Below are 22,338 nucleotides of genomic sequence, written 5' to 3' on the forward strand. Positions count from 1 at the left end.
ATAGATATTTCCCCTGCTTTGGCTGTGACTACATCTTCTATCAGCCCAAAAGTTCATCTGCATCCCAGTTTTTCAAAAGAGCTCACAGCAGCGGTGGGTTGTTACTGGTATGGTGCAGTTCTATGAACAGGTAGTGATGTCGCTGGCGGGAGGCTCCATCTACCCACCCTGGATGCTTCTGCGCATGTGCAGAAATGTCAGGCATACCAGCGCGAGCATGAACCAGTAGTTATGGGATTTAGAACCCATACAGACAGAAGACAAATATGTTGTTGGATACTTTTCCTCTCGGCTAGTCCTTAATTAAAAAGATTGTTTCTGAACCTGCCATTTTGTAGATTAGTAGATGCAGTTTCCCCCAGGTAGAAGTCAATAGAAATATTGAGAGAGGAGTATTTGTATAACCTTGCTGTTTTTCTATAGCTGGCAAACTGAAAAGTAAAGCTAGAGCATTAATTAAAGAGCTCTATAAATATATTTCAGGTAGAGCTCTTAAATGAATCTTTAACTCTCACATGAAGCTACAATAATTATTTAACCTGAGTACAATTGTGGTTTATGGTGTAGTGATCTATTTGACTTGGAACTTTTATATTAACCTCCAGCCAGAGGCATGCTTGCATCTTGAATTTTCTTTCCTAAGAAATAAAATCCCAGGACAAAAATCTGAATAAATTATACAAATACAAAATATCTGTACAACTGTATCTATTTATATGAACTTATTTTCTTTTACTAAACTTATGGCGGGACAGGGCCGAGAAGCTTGGCCTTCCTTTTACAGTTGTTAAATTCTTGCTGCTTTTTGAGGAGGGATTCTATGGAATCAACATTGACTCCTGAAGACTGCCTCAATCAACCAATCAGTTTTCTTGGCAAAGTTTTCACAAGTGATTTGCCATCCCCCCCCCCCCAAGGATTGAGTGAGAGGGATTGGCCCAAGTGGCTAAAGTATGATTAGAACTCATAGTCTCCTGGTTTCCAGCTGGTACCTTAATCATAGTGGCTCTCCTTTCTGCTACTAGAATAGACTAATTATTCCACTAGTGTTTTAATCTATACAACATGGCTATAACACAAGTAATGATAACAACAACAACAACAACAACAACAATGCAGTTTTTAATTCTAGATATTTGGCTTAATTGTAAAAGTTCTTTGTAGTACTAACTTTTTTTGTTTCTTAATAAATTATCTCTATTCATATTCATGCACCAGTTGAATGAACCAATACTTCTTCCTCTTGTGGCCTTAAATGGCAATCTTAATGATTCCCTTTAAAGCTGGTTTTCGGGAAAACCAGATGCACCTTAATGAACTCTAATGATGGTTGGCATAGAAACCAAGTAGGCGGGCTGCCACAGATAATTTTTTTCTGAGTGTATTTTTAGCACACAGTCTGTATAAATTAATTTATCTTGTAACACTTGAGTCTCCCTGAGAAATATTTACTACTCCCACTCCAATGGGTCTTTCATCAAAGACACCCTGAACATTTACTTATTCAGAATTAAACTCCAAGCAGGCATGAGTTGCCATATGTAGAAACAAGAGTTTGTGGGGAAAGGGAATCAACAAGCAGGTTAAAATGCAGCAAAATGTCAGTAGGATTTCATGACCAAGAGAGAAAAATAAAACCCAAGGAAATATTGCAGTATCTTATTAAGGTCATGTACAGTATATCACTAGAGCAGCTTTCTGGCTTCTAGTATGCTTTGTAAGGTTGAGATTACATCTCAGAATTTCAAGCCAGTAAAGCTGTACTGAAGAATTGTTAAGCTTTTTTTAAAGGATTCATAGACACATGGTTTTCTAATCATAGAGACATGGTTTTCTGTACAAAGCTGCTTTGAGCTAGGAAAATCTCTCTCTGAGTCTGAAGTCTCTTATGTTCAGAGATCTCTTCTCTCTAGATATGTTCAGAGTGGAATGGGACTGTTCACCTCCTTCACTTGGCCACGCCTATTTATTTATTTATTTATTCATTTGTCCAATACACAAATACATAGGAAGAAAAATAGACATGTAGTAATATATATAAGGGTAAAGTGAACTTAGAGGAGAGGATATATGAAAGAAAGAAAATATATATGATAAGTGAGAGAAAGGAAAGACAATTGGACAGGGGACGAAAGACACACCAGTGCACTTAAGTACGCCCCTTACTGGCCTCTTAGGAACCTGGAGAGGTCAATCGTGGAGAGCCTAAGGGAGAAATGTTGGTCCCCAGGCTTCCACCACACTCCATGCCATTTGAACGCTCCCTTTTCTCCTTGACCCATTCACCGAATGGGCTCAAAATCAGTTCACCCTGGCCTTTTGGATGCATGGGACACTTTGCCACCAACCAATTAGAGGAGCAGGAGGTAGCTTTCCTCTCTTTCGTCCCCCGTATATTAAGTGTGTTAGTGTGTGTTTATGTAGGATGATGGATGGCGCCTTTTCCCTCCTCCTTTGAATCAGTTTTAACTAGCTGTTGTGGATAAAATATTGAGCACAGAAAGAAAATATTTTATTTAAAAACAGAATGAGTTAGTGGGAACGGTCTGTGATAAGGTACAGCATGACACAATGTAAAGACCCAGGCTCCTGAAAACTGCTAGCAAAATGATAGGGAAGTGTCCCTTTCTCTTTTCAGTATATTGAACACACAATCTTATACTTAGTTGTCAACTTTTAGTTCACAGAATATGCTGGGCAAATCCAAATAAATAAAATGATGATTTAGTGTGACATGTGAACCGGGCCAAGAAGCTGCTGTGGACTGAGTCTCAACCCTGTGTGATTCATTGCACTTTGCTGCACCTTAGGAATAATACTGCATTCTAGGTACTCTGATTAAACACATTGAGTTATTCACTCAATCAAATATAATGGTGCTGTTTATAATCCAGTTGCCAGCCATGCAGCCATTTGGACAAACTTACTTTCATTAGTGCACCATAAATTATAAAACAATGTTAATATACATTTAATTAATAGTATTATTAAATTAGATGAGGTAGATAGGATTGCCAAATTGTCCTAATATGATTGCATTATGAGGGAGTATGAATACTTCTGGTCTAAATAAAAAGTGCCTATTAAATCAAATCTTCAATGCTGTTCCAACAGAAATTTTGTTTGTTTTCAGTCCCTCTCTAAATTATACATAGGCCTACATATTAATAATTCTAAATCTTCTAGGATGCCACACATATAATATTAGGTTCCTAGAGGCAAAACTAATAAACATGGTCCTCCATCCTTTCTCTATGCATTCTTAGCAAGAAAAAATGGAAATGGCTCCAGACCAGACTATTTTCAGGACCGCCTCCTGCCACATACCTCCCCGAGACCAATAAGAGCACACAGAGTTGGCCTCTCCAGGTCCCGTCCACTAAACAATATAGGTTGGCAGAACCGCGGGGGAAGGCCTTCTCTGTGGCTGCCCTGGTTCTATGGAAACAACTACCCCACAATGTTCATACTGCTCCCACCCTACTGGCCTTCTGCAAGGCCACAAAGACCTGGCTTTGCCGGCAGGCCTGGGGGCCATGAATTGTCCATCTTTCATGGCCACATTTTATTTTATGAATGGTGTGCATTCATAAGATTTGACTGATGTTACCTAGTCTGGCAATGAAAATTTCAGAAATCAATCCACAAGCATACCTTCACCCTCATCTTATACCCAAGCTACATAAATTCACTATTAATAAAAATATTTCTATTTACTCTCAATTAACATTTTCATTGACAGCCTGCTTATCTTATTTCAGATCAGATAAAACTCTACAGGATATAGTATACAAACTGGTGCCAGGACTCTTCAAAGGTATGAATATGAGAGTTTAGAGGCTAGAATTTGGGACAGAGCTTCCTAGCTGACATAGCACAATACAGTAATCTTGATTTAATTTTGCTTTTGCTTGATTTTTATCATGGGGTTGATAAATAATAATACATAATTATTAAGTGAGATAAAATAATTTGTAAAGTATCTTTGGACTTAATGCAAACCAGATTGTTGTTCTTTTTTATAATATATATACAGTAATTGAATTATTGTTTCTGAATAATAAATGTATTTGCAAAATGCAAAAGAAGGATGCTGCTACATGAATTACCTTTGCTTTCATTTGCAGATGAAATGAAGAGGCGACGTGATTTTTATGCAGCATATCCCCTGGCAGATGGTAGGATGTCTGCCTCATTTGTCTTCTGTTGTATGTCAACATGCATTTTAAAAAACAGATGTGATTTTCATTCATTCTTTACTTGTTTAGTTCCCAATGGATCCAATGAAGACAGGGGTGAAGTTTCAGAACAGGAGAAAGGGAACCTATCAGATGACGAAATGGTCAGCTTGTCCATAGAATTCTATGAAGGAATAAGGTAACCATTTAAGTTTAAGTTTAAATTTATTGGATTTATATGCCGACCCTCTCTGAGGACTCGGGATGACTTACAACATATAAAAAAGACTATATATATCTAAATCCAAATAATTAAAATTCAATTACAGCTAAAGAACCAATTAAAATTCATACATAAGCATTCAATCAACAAACACACTATACATTCATTGGCCAGGGAGGGAGAATCTAATAACCCTAAGCTTGGCGGCATAGATGAGTCTTTAGACTCTTACAAAAGGCGAGGAGGGTGGGGGCAGTACAAATCTCCGTGGGAGCTGATTCCAGAGGGCAGGGCCCCCCACAGAGAAGGCTCTTCCCCTAGGTCCCGCCAAGCAACATTGTCTAGTCTAGACATTGTCTAGTCTAGACATTGTCTAGACATTTAGGAAATATAAAATAAATTATATTTTGATGACATTTTTTCTGACATTAGATCATTATAGTTTCAATATTATCTGTTTTCAGTTACCAGTAGCTTCTTTAATCCAATCATGTTTGGTTTGACCTTTGCTAGAGCTGAATAAGCATGTAACTTTTTTTATAGAGAGTATAATTTTTATGCTTTAAATAATTCAGAATAATGAAATGCTTTATTCGCAATATATGTGTGCATACCACTGCAATAATTGATAATAACCTACATTACCCATCTTACATAATTAGCAATTTTTATTTGTTTTACAACAGGATTTTTTAAAAAAATGTTTTTATCGTTTTTTTAAAACTTTTTCTTTGTATGTGGGTATCTAGTGAGAAAATAGTGAGGAAATTATTTAGAAAAATGAAGTAGTTCAGCCCAGACTTTGCAATCATCACATTTACATTTACCAGATAAATGATTTTAAAAAGTTTATGAACCCTTTTGATTTTCAATATTCCTGCATAAATATGAATCTGACATGATCTATTTTTACACATCCTAAAACTAGATAAAAATAACTCAATTATACAAATGAGACAAAAACATTGCAGTATACCTGTTCATTTATTTATTGAAGAAAATAAGCCAATGCTACATATTTGTGCATTGCAAACTATGTGAACCTTTACTTAAATAACTGGTGTGCTCCTATGGAGGTAGCAATAATGGCAACTATATATTTCTGATATCTCTTGATCAGTCCTGCACTGAGCAACAGGAGGAATTTTAGCCCATTCTTTCTTATAGAACAAGTACAACTGAGAGATATTGCTGGGCTTCTTCACATGCACTGCCCACTTCAGGTCCATCTATGACATTTGTATAATATTAATGTCAGGACTTGCCTATTCCAAAATATTACCTTTTTTCTGCCTTAACCATTCTTTAGTTGTGTGGCTTATGTACTTTGAGTTGTTTTCTTGCTGCATTATATACTTTGTTTTGAACTCATAGACTGATACCCTGACATTTTTTTCATAGAATTTGCTTTACAACTCAGAATTCATAGTTGGAGAAGTGAGGGCCAACCATCCTTGTTAGGGTGAGAAAAGCAGGTCCGAACCATGATGCCATTGCCACCATATTTCATGGATGGAATAAGGCTCATTTGCTGTAATGTAATTTTAGCCTTTTGTCAAAAATGAAGTTTTTCGTTCCAGCCAAAGGTTCAATATAGAATAGAATAGAATAGAATAGAATTTTATTGGCCAAGTGTGATTGGACACACAAGGAATTTGTCTTGGTGCATATGCTCTCAGCGTACATAAAAGAAAAAGATACATTTGTCAAGAATCATGTGGTACAACACTTAATGATTGTCATAGGGGTCAAATAAGCAATGAGGAAACAATATTAATAAAAAAATATATTGATTTCATCTATTCAAAGGACATTCTTCCAGTGGTTTTTTGGCTTATCTATGTGGTCTTCTGTAAAACTAGCTGAGCAACTACTCTTTATGGAAAGTAGGGGCTTTCTTCTTTCAGCCCTATCATGTATACCGTCATTGTTTAGTGTTCTCCTGATGTTTATCTCATCAAAAGTAATATTCACAAATGGAGTAGAGATCTTTGATTCAGTTGTACATAGTCTTCCCGAATCCTTGGAAATAGATTGTAATATTTTTCAGCATGTTGAAGAAAAACAACTTTTTCAGAGGTCCTCAAAAATATCCTTTGTGCAAGCCCTAACATACCTCTGTTGCAAAGAAATTGAAATCCCAGAATTCTGTTCTTTAAATAAGGTGGGATTTGCTACACTGACATCTGAATATCTTATTGACTAAACATCTGTCTCCAATTACCCCTTCAAATGAATTGATAATCCTTGAGTTCTATATACTTTGCTGTAGATATGTAGTTTTGGATTATTTTCTTTAATAAATAAATAATCAAAGAAACAAACAAACAAAATGTTTTATTTTTGACTTAATTGCGTTATTTAAATCTATTTAGGGCATGTGAACAACAGATCATGTTTTAAGTCATATTTATGTCTTATTGTCTATCTTTAGTTTGCACTGAAAATTGGCAAACTCTTCAAAGTTAATTTAATAAGAGATTTCACAGCTTCTATCTTAGATGCAATTTGGCAAACAGTGATTTCAACATGTATATATGGCTGGCTCTTAATAAAAAAAACAGAAATACTAACTAGGATGAAAGAACAATATTGATAGTAGAGCCATCAATAGGATATGACCAACTGCTTCCTTTTCCTAAGGATAGGTCTCTGTTTTTGAGATTGCTTCTTGTAAAGTCTTATGCCATTAATACTAAAGGAAAATATTTTACTGCATAAGCCACAATCACAAATGTTGTTCCCACCCAATCAAGGTGCTTAATCTTTAATATTGATAGCTAATACTGACCTAACACAATTGCCTCACTCAGGAAGTAAAAATGCATTGTCATCATCGCTACCACCATCACCATTCTGTTTTCAGCCATTTGCAGCATGCAAATCCAATTCCTCCAAATAGTTATTTTATTCTGTCTAATAGTACTTACTATAGGGAAGTGTTTTTAATATATATCATTAGAAAAAATGTGTACTCTGTAATTTATAGAACTATAATGCAGAAATAATCATATTTGTGGATTCTGGGTGACCTGGGTATATTTCATGTAGAACATGAATTAACTTTCTATCTATCTTTATAGTGATATTTTGGGACTTATTGTTAATTGATTCCAGGTTAGAAGCATGATAATACCGAACAATTTTTTCCCCATAAGGAATAATATAGTGAATCACAAAGCAACCAATCTTGACTAGTTCTAGGTTGTCTAAACAAATGATGAGTACTGGGACAATATTTCACATAAAAATGTATTACCAAATTTAATGAGTTTCAAAGCAGTTGACTTTCAAGGTACCACTATATCTGTATTTGTACACACATTTAACTCATTTGTCTGCTTAATTCTTCAGAGATGAAAATAGAGGGACTGTTGAAAATGGAAACACAGAAAAAGATAAGGTAAGGTACATCATGGTGTAAATCCTGCATTAGATTTAAACAGCTATATGTTCTAAAGGCTGACAAACTTTATAGTAGCAAATAGCTAGAGTTTTCTGTGTATATGCATTACCATCTAGTGGCAATATGCATCTTCAGATTGTGTAGCCTTAGTATTTTATTATTTGGAAGCATGTTGTAAGGTATGGAGTAAATGTGAAGAAAAATATTTCTATGAAACCTAAGCTTAAATAATATTAAAATAATCCTGAATGTGGGCATACAAATGTCAGCATTGTTTGCTTTAGTTTATGCTACTTTCTTTTCCATCAACATGACTTCCATATTTCCTTTTTTTCCTGTTTTGTTTCTTTATATTTTGCCTTTTCTTTTCACCTTCCTCCCCTTCCTTTTAGACTCTCTCTCCTTTCAAATTCAGGCTTCACTACCCCCCATTTTTGCTATAAACTATAAAGACATCCACATTACGTCTCCTGGCTTTTGTGATCTGAGAACTTCTCCACCCTTAATTTCCATATCTATTTCTATTTCAATTTCCTGCTGTGCAGTCAGAGTGGGGTGAGGTGGGGGCTCTCCAATTAAAACCATCTCTTGCCTCTCTCACATTCCTCTAAAGAAGAACAGCATGCGATTTCTCCGATGTCCTGCTGCTATGACTATCATGCACCTGGCAAAGTTCCTCCGAAACAAGATGGATGTTCCCGCCAAATACAAAGTAAGTTTCAGTAATCACCCACCATTCTTCTGGTCTAAGGACTGAGGTTGCTGCTGGTTCTTTATATATTTACAATTTTTCATAGCTAAAGGTAAAACCCCCCAAATATGCAGCTCCTCTTACTAGCGTCTCCAAATATATAGCTGACTAAACTCAAAAATCAAGATGCAAGGGTTGTAGTTTGTATTTTTCTATCTCTCCTTTCACTCAAAATCAAGAAGGTAGAATGAAATTTGTTATTTTAAGAATTTAACAAAAACTTGATACAACATTATTTTTCTAATTATTTATTAAAACAATGTGGTTAAATATTTCCATGCAATCAACCAGAATTTATTTATTCTCCTATTGGATCAATATTATTGCATCCCATTCACTTTGACTGTTTCCTATTATAAACTAAGGCCCATTGTCTGGATTATTGTGACGCATACAAGATATATATGATGCATATTTTTTCCAAGCTCAATCTATATTTATTTCTTTATCACTCCATATAAAATTAGGCTGAAAACTAACTGTGGCTTACAGATTTCCTTATCTTTACAGCTTGACAAGGAGAGGGTGGATGGGAGTGAAAGGGGAAGAGAAACATTAAGAAATGCTGGTTACTGGATTAGACTTCTTGGGAAGATATGGTGGACTGAAGATAGCTTTTCAAAAAGCGGAGATAATTGCACTAGAATGAAGAGTTTGCAAGTAACCTGCCTCTTTATTAATTTCTATCCAAAGAGAGAAATTCAGATCACCCACAAGTGCTCCAGAAGCTGCTTCTCATAAGGAGACTTCAAGACAGCAATCACCAATGTTTTTAGAGCTTTGGGAGACAAAGGAATAGCCATCTTGGTCAAATTACATTTGGTCTTTAAAAGGCCACTGGGTTTGCATAGATCTTTTTCTAACCACTTTCAGAAATTGGTAACTAATTTTCAACCTTTACAAATCTTTGGTATGACAAGGTTTAATAACAGTAGATGAATTTCTTTCAATCTTTAGCAAAAGAAGTTTTAAATACAAGTTGAAGGATTTTTTTTATAAAAGTAAAAAAATTATTAAAATTTTGATTTTAGAAATTTAGAAACATATTAAGGACCCAATTAAATTTGAGGTAAGTTTTGGGAATTTATTATAGAGAGATTTAATGTGGGGAAAAACTTTTATTTTGAATATTTTAAAATTAGAGAATACTAGGAAAAATTAAAAATTATCTTTAAAAGAGAACACCATTCAAATGCAATTTATTAATACAGAATTAAACAAAATATTTTAATATTGGGCATTCTAAAGGAAATGTTTGGACAATGAACCTAGAAGTTGATTTACTGAATATCTTGCTTTATAATTGGATTGCATTTAAAATTTATTATGAAGGAGGAACTAGTTTTACATTTCAATATTGAAAGTAACATTCAAGTAGATTTCAAAATAACAAGCTATATGATTGACATAGAAAAAGATATTGCATTGAAAATATAACAACATCAGCTGATGTCTTAAAAATTAAAAGAAATATATCAAATATATCACTTGTCTGGTGTAAGGAACCAGGAAAACCCAATGAATGGATCAGAATGATACATTTATTGCTAGTTTCCTATTGACAGGAATCTAGTTAGAATAATGTACTCCCTATGTAAATTGCTAGATAAGCAGTGCAAGATTTAGGAAATATCTGCTTTCCACCACTTCCTCTCCATCAGCAGTTCAAGGCTAGCCAGTCTTTCCAATCCTCCCCTCACTTCAGCTACAGATTCCACTATACAACACAGGAGAGTGTCCTAGAAAATTTTCCTATACTGGATTTATCAAGGAGGATTGTTAAAACTCTGAAAAATTTTGTGCGACAGGACAAAATGAAAATAAATTTTCTAGGACAATTCAGGGGTTAAAGATCAAAATTTTTAGATATCTCAGAATATAGAAGAAGGAAGAGATATAAAATGGGTTTACTTGATCAAGGTTAAAATAGATGTTATTCCTGCTAACACTTAATGGACTGTAGCTGACACTAGAGCCAAAATAATGAGGTTTTATTTATAGATAAGAGATGGGATGTGGGAAGAAGAAATCATTTGTTGTATTTTAAGAAAAGATGGTAAGTTATTAAAATTGTTTATACTTATGAAGAAGATGGGAAATATATATTTATTTTCTTTTTCTTTTTCTATATTTTTCTTTTGTCCTTTTTTATTGTTTTCTTTTCTGCACCCTTTATTTTTTTAATTCACTTTTTAGTTTGTTTTTATTGTGTAATTGTAAATTTAAATACCTTTACTATCAAAAAGAGATATTCAGGTTACTGAAATCTGTTCCATATTTAATATTTATTCCATATTTAATATTTAAATTTATGCCTGTGTCATATAATTCTGCATGTCTTAAACTTTGTTTATTAGGTGGAAGTTCTCTATGAAGATGAACCTCTAAAAGAATATTACACTCTCATGGACATAACTTATATCTATCCTTGGCGAAGGGTTAGTAAGAAAAAATGCTCTATTTGAAAAAAATTAATTTGCATCAACTTAATGAGATTCAATTTTCACACTAATGAGCAAATTTTGACAATTTCAACCTATCAACATGAGAATTTAAAAACATAAAATTTTAAAAAACATTTGGGATTGTATTAAAACATGTTTATTAATGGAGAAAAGGGAAAGTTAAATAACTTACCCTCTTGAAAGGTGGTAACCCTATACACTATAATTTTAGTTACCTTGTTTACACATAATTTACCAGAAGGCTAATAAAATTTTGAACTGTTCCATAAGATTTTGCAGTAAAATATACCATTGCCTCCTTCCTAGGTCTGAGAAAGTGGGTCAAAGCCACCCAGATGGCTTTCTATCTAAGGCAGGACTGGAACTCACATTCTCCCAGTTTCTAGCCTAGTACCTTAACCACAACATCAAATTCCATTCACAATTTTATGACCTTTTCATCATGATTGTAGCAAAGCATTGCAATTGTTAAGTGAATTATGTGATTATTAAATGCATCCAGCTCCCCCATTGATTTTGCTAATCAGAAGCCAGCTAGGAAAGCCACAACTAGCAATCACATAACTCCAGAATGCTGCAACCATAGGTAAATACATGCCAGTTGCTAAGTGCCCAAATTCTAATCCTTTGACCATAGGGATGTTTCAGTGTTGTAAATTCAAGGACTGGTTTGTAAGTTACTTTTTTCAGGGCCATTATAATTTGGAATAGTTATTAAATGAATAGTTGCAAGCATTAATGAGCAGCCAAAATTTTTACTGCCACACTGTGGGTATGGCTTATTTTGTGGGTGTGGCTTAATGGTCATGTGACTGGGTAGGAGTGCCTTGCTGGCCATGTGACCAGGTGGGAGTGGCTTGAACATCATCATCATTCAAGTGAACTGTTAAGTCCTTGACTTACAACCTTACCAGTGTCGCTCGCTGGGGTGACAATTTGCTTTGCTTTTCCCACGTTCTCTTTCCTGGGTTGCCCCCCCACCTCAGGCTGTGTAGCTAGGTGAACGGGTGCTGTCAGAAGCATAAATGCTGCCAGCGCCACTTCCACCCAAACCGTCTGCTTGCACCCCAGGCGGGAGGTGGCCACATGAGGCTGAAGGGTTGCTGGGCAGGAGGGAGAGAAGCTCGTCCAAGGCCAGGAAGGAGGAAACAGGAAAAAAGCAAGGAGCACAGATGCAGCAGCAGCAGCAGGGAAGAAAAGAAGAGCCGGATGAGACCAGTAATCCAGGAAGTGACAGCCACCAATCAGCTGGAGCTGCGCACACATCTTCCTTTCCACCGGTAGAACTGTGTTCCACCCCGTCCTGCCTGCTGCCCACTCCTGGTTGCAAGTCATCTACCACTATTGGGAAAGCTTGCCTTCTGGATTTGTTATCTCTCATGAGGTGGAAACTGGAATAAGACCTCTCCTATATCTGGATCAATAGCAATATCATATTTAATAAGATGGTCTCTGGTACATTGTTATTTGCACTAGATAAATAACTGCCCGAGGACTAGGCCACTAGATAAGTACAGTATTAAAATATACTGACAAATGTTTTAACTGTTGTACAGCTGCATTTTTATGACTTTTTGGTTTTATACTTGTTAACATTATTCTTGATGTTTTAATGTGCTCCTTTGCCATTATTTTCTTTTGGAGAAACCACAATATGCTAGTTGCTAACATATCTGTTTTTTTCTTCAATAGAATGGTCCTCTCCCACTGAAATATCGCGTTCAACCCACCTGCAAGAGGTTAAAACTGTCTTCTCAGCTTCCCAACTCAGAGTGTACCAACACTAGTGGGGCTTCAGAGTGTGAATCTGTCAGTGATAAAGCTCATAGCCCAGCCACCTTGCCAGCTACCACCTCCTCCTCATTGCCAAGTCCTGTCACACCTTCCCATGGCTCCCCAAGCTCCAATATCACCACTGTAAGCATTCCAACTCACCCTGCTACTGGTGCCATGCTAAATGGCACCTCGAACTGCCACCAGATGCAACCTTTGGCCAGTAGGGGGCGCAAAACAATGGTCAATGGTAGTCCAGTCATGTCAGCCTTGACTTAAAAGGAGCATTATTTTTATTGGATCCTGAGTTTTATATATTATGTATAGATAAGGACAGTGGTGGATGGGGTGGGGAAATTATACATACTTATTTTCTATCAACTGACCTGATTTTAATTTAAGAAAAATGCAAAAAGTAAGAAAAAGAAAACCCAAACACTTTTTTTAATTTTTGAAATAAAAATTGTGATCTTGTAACTGCATGGTGGCATTTGTATAAAAACTGCAGCCCTCTCTGGATGATGATGATTCTTTTTTATTATGATTATTTATGTCTTTGATTTGTAGTGAGATTTGATGCACAGTCTTGGAGAGAAAAAATGCACAGTCCCAAATCAACCAGGCTCTTGTAGAAGCACATATGGCTTTCCTGGCACCTTTTGTCAGATGACTGTCCAAAGGAATCAGGAGACTGATTATTTCCTTCCCCACCCTTCCACAGTCCATTTCATGCATCTCCATTCCATGTATTTTTTAGTCCAATGTTTTCATCCCTCTCTCTTTAAGGATCTTGGTTCCAACACTTGTCAAATCAAGCTGCTTCTAAACAGAAGGTAGTATTAGATATTTTTTTGTGCTTGGAAAGGGGCAACAATGTGCTAATTCTTTGTGATATTATGGGTGCTAGACATCGTAGATATGTACTGTATTCAGAACAATAACATGGCCTGGGTAAAAAAAGGATTAACAACTTCGATCAGCAGAGAGAAAGAAGTCGAGTCAGGATGCAGAAGCTCATAAGGCCAGAGTTTAGTGGTTGGATTATAGATGAGGATGAATATGTCGATCTGCTCTGGTTCCCATAGTAATAGTAATTACTTGTTCATTTTTTAAAATGGGAGCTTAGAAATAGATATTAAAATTGCCTCTTTGATGGTAGCAAGTTCCCTGTCTATCAGAGGTGGGCTGCTAAGGTGGAACGATGGCGTGAGCTCGCTCCCGTGGCTCTGAGTGCTAGTGGAGTCCAGCACAATTATGCTACTGCACCTGGGCAGGTAGCGAAATTGCGTGCGGACACGCAGGTGTACCATGGGCACACCTGCATGTCCGCGCGCAGTTTTGCTACCTGCCCAGTACAGTAGCAAAACTACTGGACTCCACTAGCACTCAGAGCCACTGGGGTGAGCACACGTCACCATTCCATCTTAGCAGCCTACCTCTGCTGTTAATAGTTTAAAACCACATCCTCTATAATCATCAATCCAGTAATAAAGTAACAGTATTGAGAGTAGGGTTTTTTCATCTCCACAGCAATGGAGAATGATGCTGGAAGACACAATAAGTTACAAAAGGGGATCCTCTCAATATCTGAAAAAGCCTTGGTCTAGTAATTAATCAATTCTTATGTTCCACTTGTTTTTCTGTTCAGAAAATGCAGAATTGCAGTTGAAAGTTGAAGGGATACAGTTCCTTCGACTGGCATAACATCACTAGCCCTTCGTGTGCAGCAGTTTACATCCTTAACCACAATATGGTGGCCTTGGGGCCTTATGCTAAGCACTTAGTTGCTGGAATAATTGTCTTGAAGCTTCACCTTTTTATTTATATGCCCTTTCTTACACATGTTCATACAGTCTCTGTTTTCAGAGTGCATCTTTGATCCGGTTTTAAATCTTTTCAATCATATATTTCCCTACCGAATATAGTTTGCACACTGGCAGTTCTTTATCAGAGATCTCTTGGTTGTTTGCATACATTGAATCTCAGGACTTGGCTAGAAATGGTCTAGAAACCATTGAGAAAGTCAACTACTTCCATGTGACTTTCCTAAGCAGATTTGGCTGACTGATGTGATAGGCAAATGATTCACCATACAACTCTTTGATCTTTATTTTTAAAAAGCCATTTTATAATCCTTATAATTGTTCTAAGAGCTGCAATACTTGATAATGGATTAAATTTGTAGTGTAGTAGAACTGTAGTATTAATTTCCATAGTTTGAATTCATGAAATTCCTGCTGCAATTCTCAGTATTTAGTTTATAGCAGGGGCATCAAACTCATGGCATCACATCGTCACATGATGTATTGTGACTCCCCCCCCTTCACTAAACCGGGGGTAGGCGTGGTCAACATTGTGATGCATCCAGCCTGCAGGCTGCAAGTTTGACATCCCTGGTTTATTGTATAGTATAGATATTTCTCAAATTCTGTTGTCCTGTAATTACCTAAAATAATTAATTCATGAGATTTATTCTCTTCCAAAGTAAGGTAGTCCTCAACCTACGACCACAATTGAGCCCAAAATGTATGTTGCTAAACAAGACTGAGTTTTGCCCTGTTTTATGTTTCTTGCCACAGTTATTTATCAAATAACTGCAGTTGTTAAGTTAATAATATAATAATAAGTGAATTTAATAATAAGTGAATCTGGCTTCCCCATTGATTGTTTGTCACAAAGCTGCAAAAGATGATGATATGAACCTGGTACATTGCAACCATCATAAATATGAACTGGTTGCCAAGCATCTGAATTTTAATCATATGATGCTTCAATGGTCATAAGTATGAAAAATGGTCATAAGTCACTTCTTTCAGTGACATAACTTGGAACAGTCACTAAATAAACTGTTCTAAATTGAGGACTACCTGTATTATTGATGGTGGTGGAAGCAGCTGCCATTTTAATTAGCAGCTACCTACAATGCTGAGTACAGTGGTGCATTCTCTTCTTGGCTTGAAGAGGGCCCCTGCCTTACCCTGCATTTCCTCTCATCAGCCATGCACTCTGCATGGTGTCGCCTCTTCCCTCCTGCTTTCCCTAGGAATTGGAGCTCTGCAGTCTTTGCATTCCCAACTTCGTACTTTTCCACCTTTTGGCAATCCAGAAACATGTGACCCCTCCCCTTCCCCCTGCTTTAATCCTTTTATGAGCTGTTTGGCAGTCACAGTATTATAATACTTGATTCAGCAAGCAGATCTGTTTGGGGAATGCCAAAATTATCTTATTCCAAGTCCTTGGAATGAGAAATATTTTTGTAACCTTTATAGAAACCCATTCTTCATTTTTTTTTAAAAAAAGGTTTGTTTTATCTTGTAAATTTGGGCTGGAAAAATACAGTGCCTTTCCAAAATAAATTCTATAAATGCTGAGGTGGTGAAAAGAGATTTGTGATTTAAATTGATGGGGATGTGTGGGTGGAATATTTTCTTCTGCTAATTTGTGTTCCAAGATGGCCAGATGGAAATGCACAACTTCCAAAGGGAAGAGATTTCTTCTTACACTACTTTCAATCCTTTCCCTTTAGAGAAGAACATGGTACCTAGAATTACTCCTGTCCTTCCCCTTTCCTACTTTTCCCCTCCTCACCCTTCCTTGCTTTTCCGTTTCCTTCCCTTCCTTCCCCCTCTCCTCCCTCCCCTCCCCTGCTTTTCCCCCTCTCCTCCCTACCTTGCTTTTCTTTCCTTTCCTTTCCTTTTTCTCCCTTCCTTTCCTCTCCCTTCCTTTCTCTTCCTGGCTTTTCCCTCCCCTCCTCCTCCCCTCCCTCTCCTTTCCCTTCCCAGTAGGAAGGATTAACTAAACACAAGCACATTTTCTATTTTTGAAAGTTAAATCACGGGGATTTTGTTTGTTTTTCTGTAGTTGTTTCTCTGAAAAGCAGCTATTCGCACAAGTGCAATCTATGTTTGGAAATAAATTTTCATAGATAACTCAGTCGTAGAAGGAGTGTAGAAAGCAGCTTGTCATGGGAGCAAAAAGATGCAATGGGTAGGAAGAGAAAAGGTGTGTTAGCAGCCTGTGGTGTGTTCCTTTCAAGCTTTTTCTTTTCTACCTTATGCTTGTGAGCCAGATCAACTGCCAGCACAATAAAAGCAGTTTTAAACCTGCTCCTGCTCTCCAGCGACTGCCTATTTTAAGAGTCTGGTGGACCTTGCACAACATGGTGTTTGAAGTACAGCGTATTCTTTCCCTTTCACCTGTCTCTTATGGGTGCTCACATAATGAGAAGAAAGACTCACTGCCCTAAGAAGAACCTCCCATATTCTCTCTTTTCCACCTGACCCTTCCAGAGGCAAGACTGTAAGTCTGCTTTGATGTCATGTTGACTCTTTCTATACCTGTTCCTCTTAATTGTCTCCTTGTTGCTTATTCTGTCTTCCAAGTAACGCTGAGCAGTAGTTATCCTTGAATTAATTTCCTTGACTTTTTAAAATTTAATGTGTAAAGAAGAGAAAGGGGGGTCGAAGTTTTGTGCTTTCAGCATCATTTGTGATTGTGCCCATAATGTCAAGTGTAAGTGTATGCAGAGGAAACATGATAACAATGCCAGGCATAAGTAATCTGTTACTATGGAAGTTGAAAGTCCCATGTGATATTTAGGGAAATGAATTAAGAGTAGGATTACCTGCACTATTCTAAAATGATTATGTTCACCAGTCCAGTTCTTTTGCTTTAGAAGAACCACCTTCTATTACCCTAGCATAACTTGCTGGCAAATTGTTATGCATCTGTTGCCACTGAGTTGGTAAATTGGAAAAGCCACCATCTCTGATTGGGATAAATTTGGCCCTGGGGCTTCCAGTTGCCATCCTATACTTTCATCAATGTTTTGCCAGACTGAGGCACTGAAGGAATAAGTTGGTACTACAGCAGTTTTCCTGAACCCAGTGCATTGGATTATATAACCCATTATCCCCAACCAACATTGTGCTCATTATAGTGATCATTTCTTCTTATCCTATTGGCTGAGAATGAATTTTTGTATTGCCATTGGCATTAGGCCATATTGAAAAGTTGCTGGACTTGGAAATTGGGAAAGTTTTTCTGTCTTTGTATATACTGAATAAACTGACCAAGGCAATTAAGAAGCCTAATGTTTTCTTCTCCTTTTACTACTACCCTTTTTTGTATTTTTTTTTAATATAGTACAAACCAAATTGCTATGTATGTTTGCAAACCTATATGATGTTTTAATGTGCTGTAATATATTCTGATATTCATATATTGTTATTGGTTAAAACATTTGTATCAATAATGCAGTTTGTAAATGGTAATAAATGATACAATTTTGTCCTTCAGTCTATGGTCCAGAATATTTTGATAGCTTGTGGTGTTTTGCAAATTTTGTTTTTTCCTCAGATTCCAAGTTATGCAAAAGAATCATAAACTATTGTGCTTATAAAGGAAAAACTCATTAAAGTTAAACTAGTGATGGTTGAGTATTATTTTAGAAGTGATAGTATAGTCTAAAGTGCTGATCATGGTATTATGACCATCTAATCTGCTGCTTTTTGTTATAGTGAGACTATAATGTCCACAATTCTTTTGCATTATAAAAGTTGTAATCTCATTAAACCTGAAGGGTACCAAGGATGGGAAGATTATAAAAAAAATAGCAATTTAAATTGTGATTTGACTACTTAACATTGTCATATTTGGACATCCTCTATTTAATATTCATCATCTTTCCTCATAATCCTTGGCATCACAATTTGCTTTTTTTATGTGTTGCTCACATAATATGATTGGAGGTTGTTGTTTTTTGGGAGAGATGAACTAAACATGTGTTTAGTTAATAAATGTGTTTCTTCCTTCAACTGCAAATTTGAAACATAATGCATGTGATTGCTATAGAAGATGATGGCCTTTGTTAGTACTGCAGGCTGGCCGGCAGGCAACCCAACATTTTGAATAAGGGAGAGAACACACCTTGGCAACAATAGCCATCTGCCCCAATAGAAATACCATTCAAAGATAAATCCTCCACAGCATAGAAGGCTTTCCTGCCAATCCCTGATTAATTGGATGCAGGTTTTAAGAAATCATATCCCTGTATGTTACGTATTGTTATATATACCCTATTTTTTTAACTGTGCAATGCACTCCCCTCCCCCAATAGTGGGTGGAAATGTCTGTGTGTCATATAGAGCAAATATTGGATAGTGGGGAGGGGGTTGATGCAGCGCAGATCAGCTGTTCTAGGTGGGGATCATCTCCATCACCCTTTTGCTGCTGTCTGTTTGCCACTGATCACTACAATCAGCAGTGAACAGGCTGCAATGGGCCATAGCAAATGGCCTGCGGTGGTAGGTTGCAGCGAATAGGCCATAGCTGATTGGCAGTATTCTAGGAGGTACATCCAATCATCAGCCAGCTGTTTAGCAATGAACGATCCAGGATTCCCCAATGGCATCAGCAACTCAGCTCAGTTGATTTTATTGTTGACAATAAAAATGCACTGAGCTACACTGTGGCACTTGGGTATACTAGTCCTAGGAACCTTTTAAAGGTACAAGGTAAGCTTGTACAGTGATACCTTGTCTTACAAACTTAATTGGTTCCAGGATGAGGTTCTTAAGGTGAAAAGTTTGTAAGATGAAACAATGTTTCCCATAGGAATCAATGGAAAAGCGATTAATGCGTGCAAGCCCAAAATTCACCCCTTTTGCCAGCCGAAGTGCCCGTTTTTGCGCTGCTGGGATTCCCCTGAGGCTCCCCTCCATGGGAAACTCCACCTCTGGACTTCTGTGTTTTTGCGATGCTGCAGGGGCCAGCATCGCAAAAATGAGCACTTTGCTAGCAACGGAAGTCCGGAGGTGGGGTTTCCCAGCAAAGGGAGCATCAGTGAAATCGCAGCATTGCAAAAACACCGAAGTTCTCAAAACCCCACCTCTGGACCTGTGTTTTTGCGATGCTGCGATTTCACTGAGGCTCCCCTCGCTGGGAAACCCCACCTCTGGACTTCCATTGCCAGCGAAGCGCCCATTTTTGTGCTGCTGGGATTCCCCTGCAGCATCACAAAAACACGGAAGTCCAGAGGTGGGGTTTCCCATGGAGGGGAGCCTCAGGGGAATCCCAGTAGTGCAAAAATGGGTGCTTCGCTAGCAACAGAAGTCCGGAGGCAGGGCATCCCAGTGGCGGCGGTGGGTTTGTACGGTGAAAATAGTTTGTAAGAAGAGGCAAAAAAATCTTAAACCCTGGGTTTGTATCTCGAAAAGTTTGTATGATGAGGCGTTTGTAAGATGAGGTATCACTGTACTTCTAACAATGTTGAAGTCCAAAGAGAGTTGAACATTTGCAAACTGGTATAATTTCTCCTTTTGAAAAATATAATGTGAAGGGTCAAATTCAGCAGTCTTGCTGACTTAGACTTCTGAAATTTTAGTCACCATTGATTTAAAACAAATCCAATAACCAGAACTGGATAATATGGAACTGAGATGTTATCACATGTCCCAGCACCTTATGGAGGAATGAGATAATGGGTGACTGTTCTGCCGGCGTGTTTCAACCGCCCGTAATTACAGGGTAATTAGTCCAGGAAGACACACACCACATGATAAAAAGGAAAACCCAAAAGTTTTTATAAACAGAAAAACAGAAACAGCTCCCTTTTTAAATGCCAAAGGGATTTTCTGGTACACACAAGGCACAGGTTAAATGCAATCCAATTGCTCACCCAATAACTGGGAAATTGAGTCCAATTTTAAAGTCCAGAGAGTCCACACACAATCTTGAACAGCACAAAAACCAAGATCTTGATGAAACAGATAAACTGCCATGAGGCTAAAACACCAAGCTGCACTTTTATCTGTAGCACTAATTACAGCAGCCCCACCTAACCACAGGTAGCCTCATTTTCTCTTGTAATAATCCTTCAGTTGTTGTCTCCTATGCATCACTCTACGCATGCGTGGATGTGTCATTAATTCTTTTTCAGAATCCAGGGATGATTGATCTCCTCCTGGGCTGTCTGCCAAACCCCCCTCTTTCCTGTCACTCACGCTTCCTTGGTCAAAGGAGGCTTCGTCAGCAGATTCCATAGGGAGAAAAACAGGCCTGCAGCATGTGGATGTTTCCCCCACATCCACCTTCACATTCCTTGGGGCAGGACCTGGGCCAGAGCTAACCACAACAGGTAACCAGCTAGAAAGCACCCCAAAATGAGGCATTCAGAAAAGGGGCTTTAAGCAAGTTGTCACTGCTTTCTTTTGTTGCATAAGAGATTCACACTTTGGCCTCAGGAAACATTCACCTCCTTTAGCCATTAAGTGGCTGCTCAGTCCTTTCCTTCAGAAAAAACAAGGATCAAGCACACATAACACCTGTCTCATTTGTCCAGGATTCTGTCTGCATTATCAGATAAGACGATATAAAGTCCATGGTTGTACCCATCAGGACAGAAAGGTTAGTATTGCCAAAGCAATTATTTCTGCAAAATACCATAATAATGAAAACAGCAATACAATGCCAATCATATTTATCCACATTTGTTTCTCCTCCAGTAAGTCAAAATCCCAACAGAGACTGGGATTTCAACAGAGCCATTTCCCCCTATTTATCTCAATCTGGAAAGCCAGATTCAACATATGTCCAGTTGAGTGCGTAGGACCACAATGAGTTTAGTGTGGGGCTAGATGGCGAGGAGAACAATGGCAGATCAATAGGATTTATTTATTAAACAAATTTGTATGGCCACCCATCTATCAGAAGGAACTTTGGATCGCTAACAAAATAAAAGCATAATATTGTACAACAAAATGACCATTTAAAACAATTTTGGGACTCCATCCATTAATCACCCTTTGCCAGTTCTATCAACATCTGTACCCCAGTGCCTAGAGAAAAGCCAAGACTTCATTGATTTTTAAAATTCAATAAGGTTTTTATCTATATCCAGCCTTGGGGAGGCTGGCTGATCCATAAGACAGGCCCCATAAATCATGCATCTGAGGTCCATTGATGACTCTATTTCACCAAGAACATATCTTGTCAAATTATGATATCTGCTAAGTCATAGCAAAAAGACCACACATGTTTAGTGGTGTCTGTGGATGGAAAAATGAATCAAGATGGCAGTTGTGGCTGTGATCAGAGCCCCCATCACTTTTCTATATGCAGTGCCATTTATTTTCACTACTTCCTGTTCAATAAACCATTTATTTTATTTAAGATTCAGTTGCTTTCCATATTAGAGGCTGATGGAGGTAATCAGTAGCTTCAGGAAATATACAATGTTTCTGTCAGGGACTGAATAATATAAAAACATAAATTGGATATAAATAAACCTCCTGATTTTATGTGTTGTAACTTGTACCTTTATCAAGGCTAAATTGAATATCACATTGTTTTCAGAAGATCATGACAGTAATAAAAACAGAATTTAAGTTTAGGCCATCTTCCAAGGATTTTCAACCCAGAAAGTTTGCCAAGCAAGAGCTGTCTAGGGCAATCGAACATGGTGGGCTGGCCAAACCCACTTCACTATGGGGTCCTCCACAGCTGAACCATCATGGGTGTTGATCCTCAGCTAGCCCTCCACC

At 37.5% G+C, this 22,338-nt stretch overlaps 1 protein-coding gene across 9 annotated transcripts in view; it reads left to right on the plus strand.

Moving 5' to 3' along the window:
* The window catches only part of PCGF2 (polycomb group ring finger 2), a 36,767-nt gene extending 18,674 nt beyond the window's left edge, over positions 1–18,093 (plus strand). For 8 of the 9 annotated variants that reach the window (XM_070728057.1, XM_070728058.1, XM_070728059.1 and 5 more), the window contains 7 exons: positions 3,762–3,817; positions 4,128–4,178; positions 4,269–4,377; positions 7,756–7,804; positions 8,421–8,519; positions 10,916–10,996; positions 12,716–18,093. In XM_070728057.1, coding sequence (XP_070584158.1) covers positions 3,762–3,817; positions 4,128–4,178; positions 4,269–4,377; positions 7,756–7,804; positions 8,421–8,519; positions 10,916–10,996; positions 12,716–13,075 — 805 coding nt within the window. In that variant the 3' untranslated portion in view covers positions 13,076–18,093. The remainder of the gene's footprint in view (positions 1–3,761; positions 3,818–4,127; positions 4,179–4,268; positions 4,378–7,755; positions 7,805–8,420; positions 8,520–10,915; positions 10,997–12,715) is intronic. The other variant, XM_070728056.1, reaches the window with a different exon arrangement.
* The last annotated feature ends 4,245 nt before the right edge of the window (positions 18,094–22,338 follow it).

The sequence above is a fragment of the Erythrolamprus reginae genome, chromosome Z (genome assembly GCF_031021105.1).
Source record: "Erythrolamprus reginae isolate rEryReg1 chromosome Z, rEryReg1.hap1, whole genome shotgun sequence".
In the NCBI taxonomy this organism is placed as follows: Eukaryota; Metazoa; Chordata; class Lepidosauria; order Squamata; family Dipsadidae; genus Erythrolamprus; species Erythrolamprus reginae.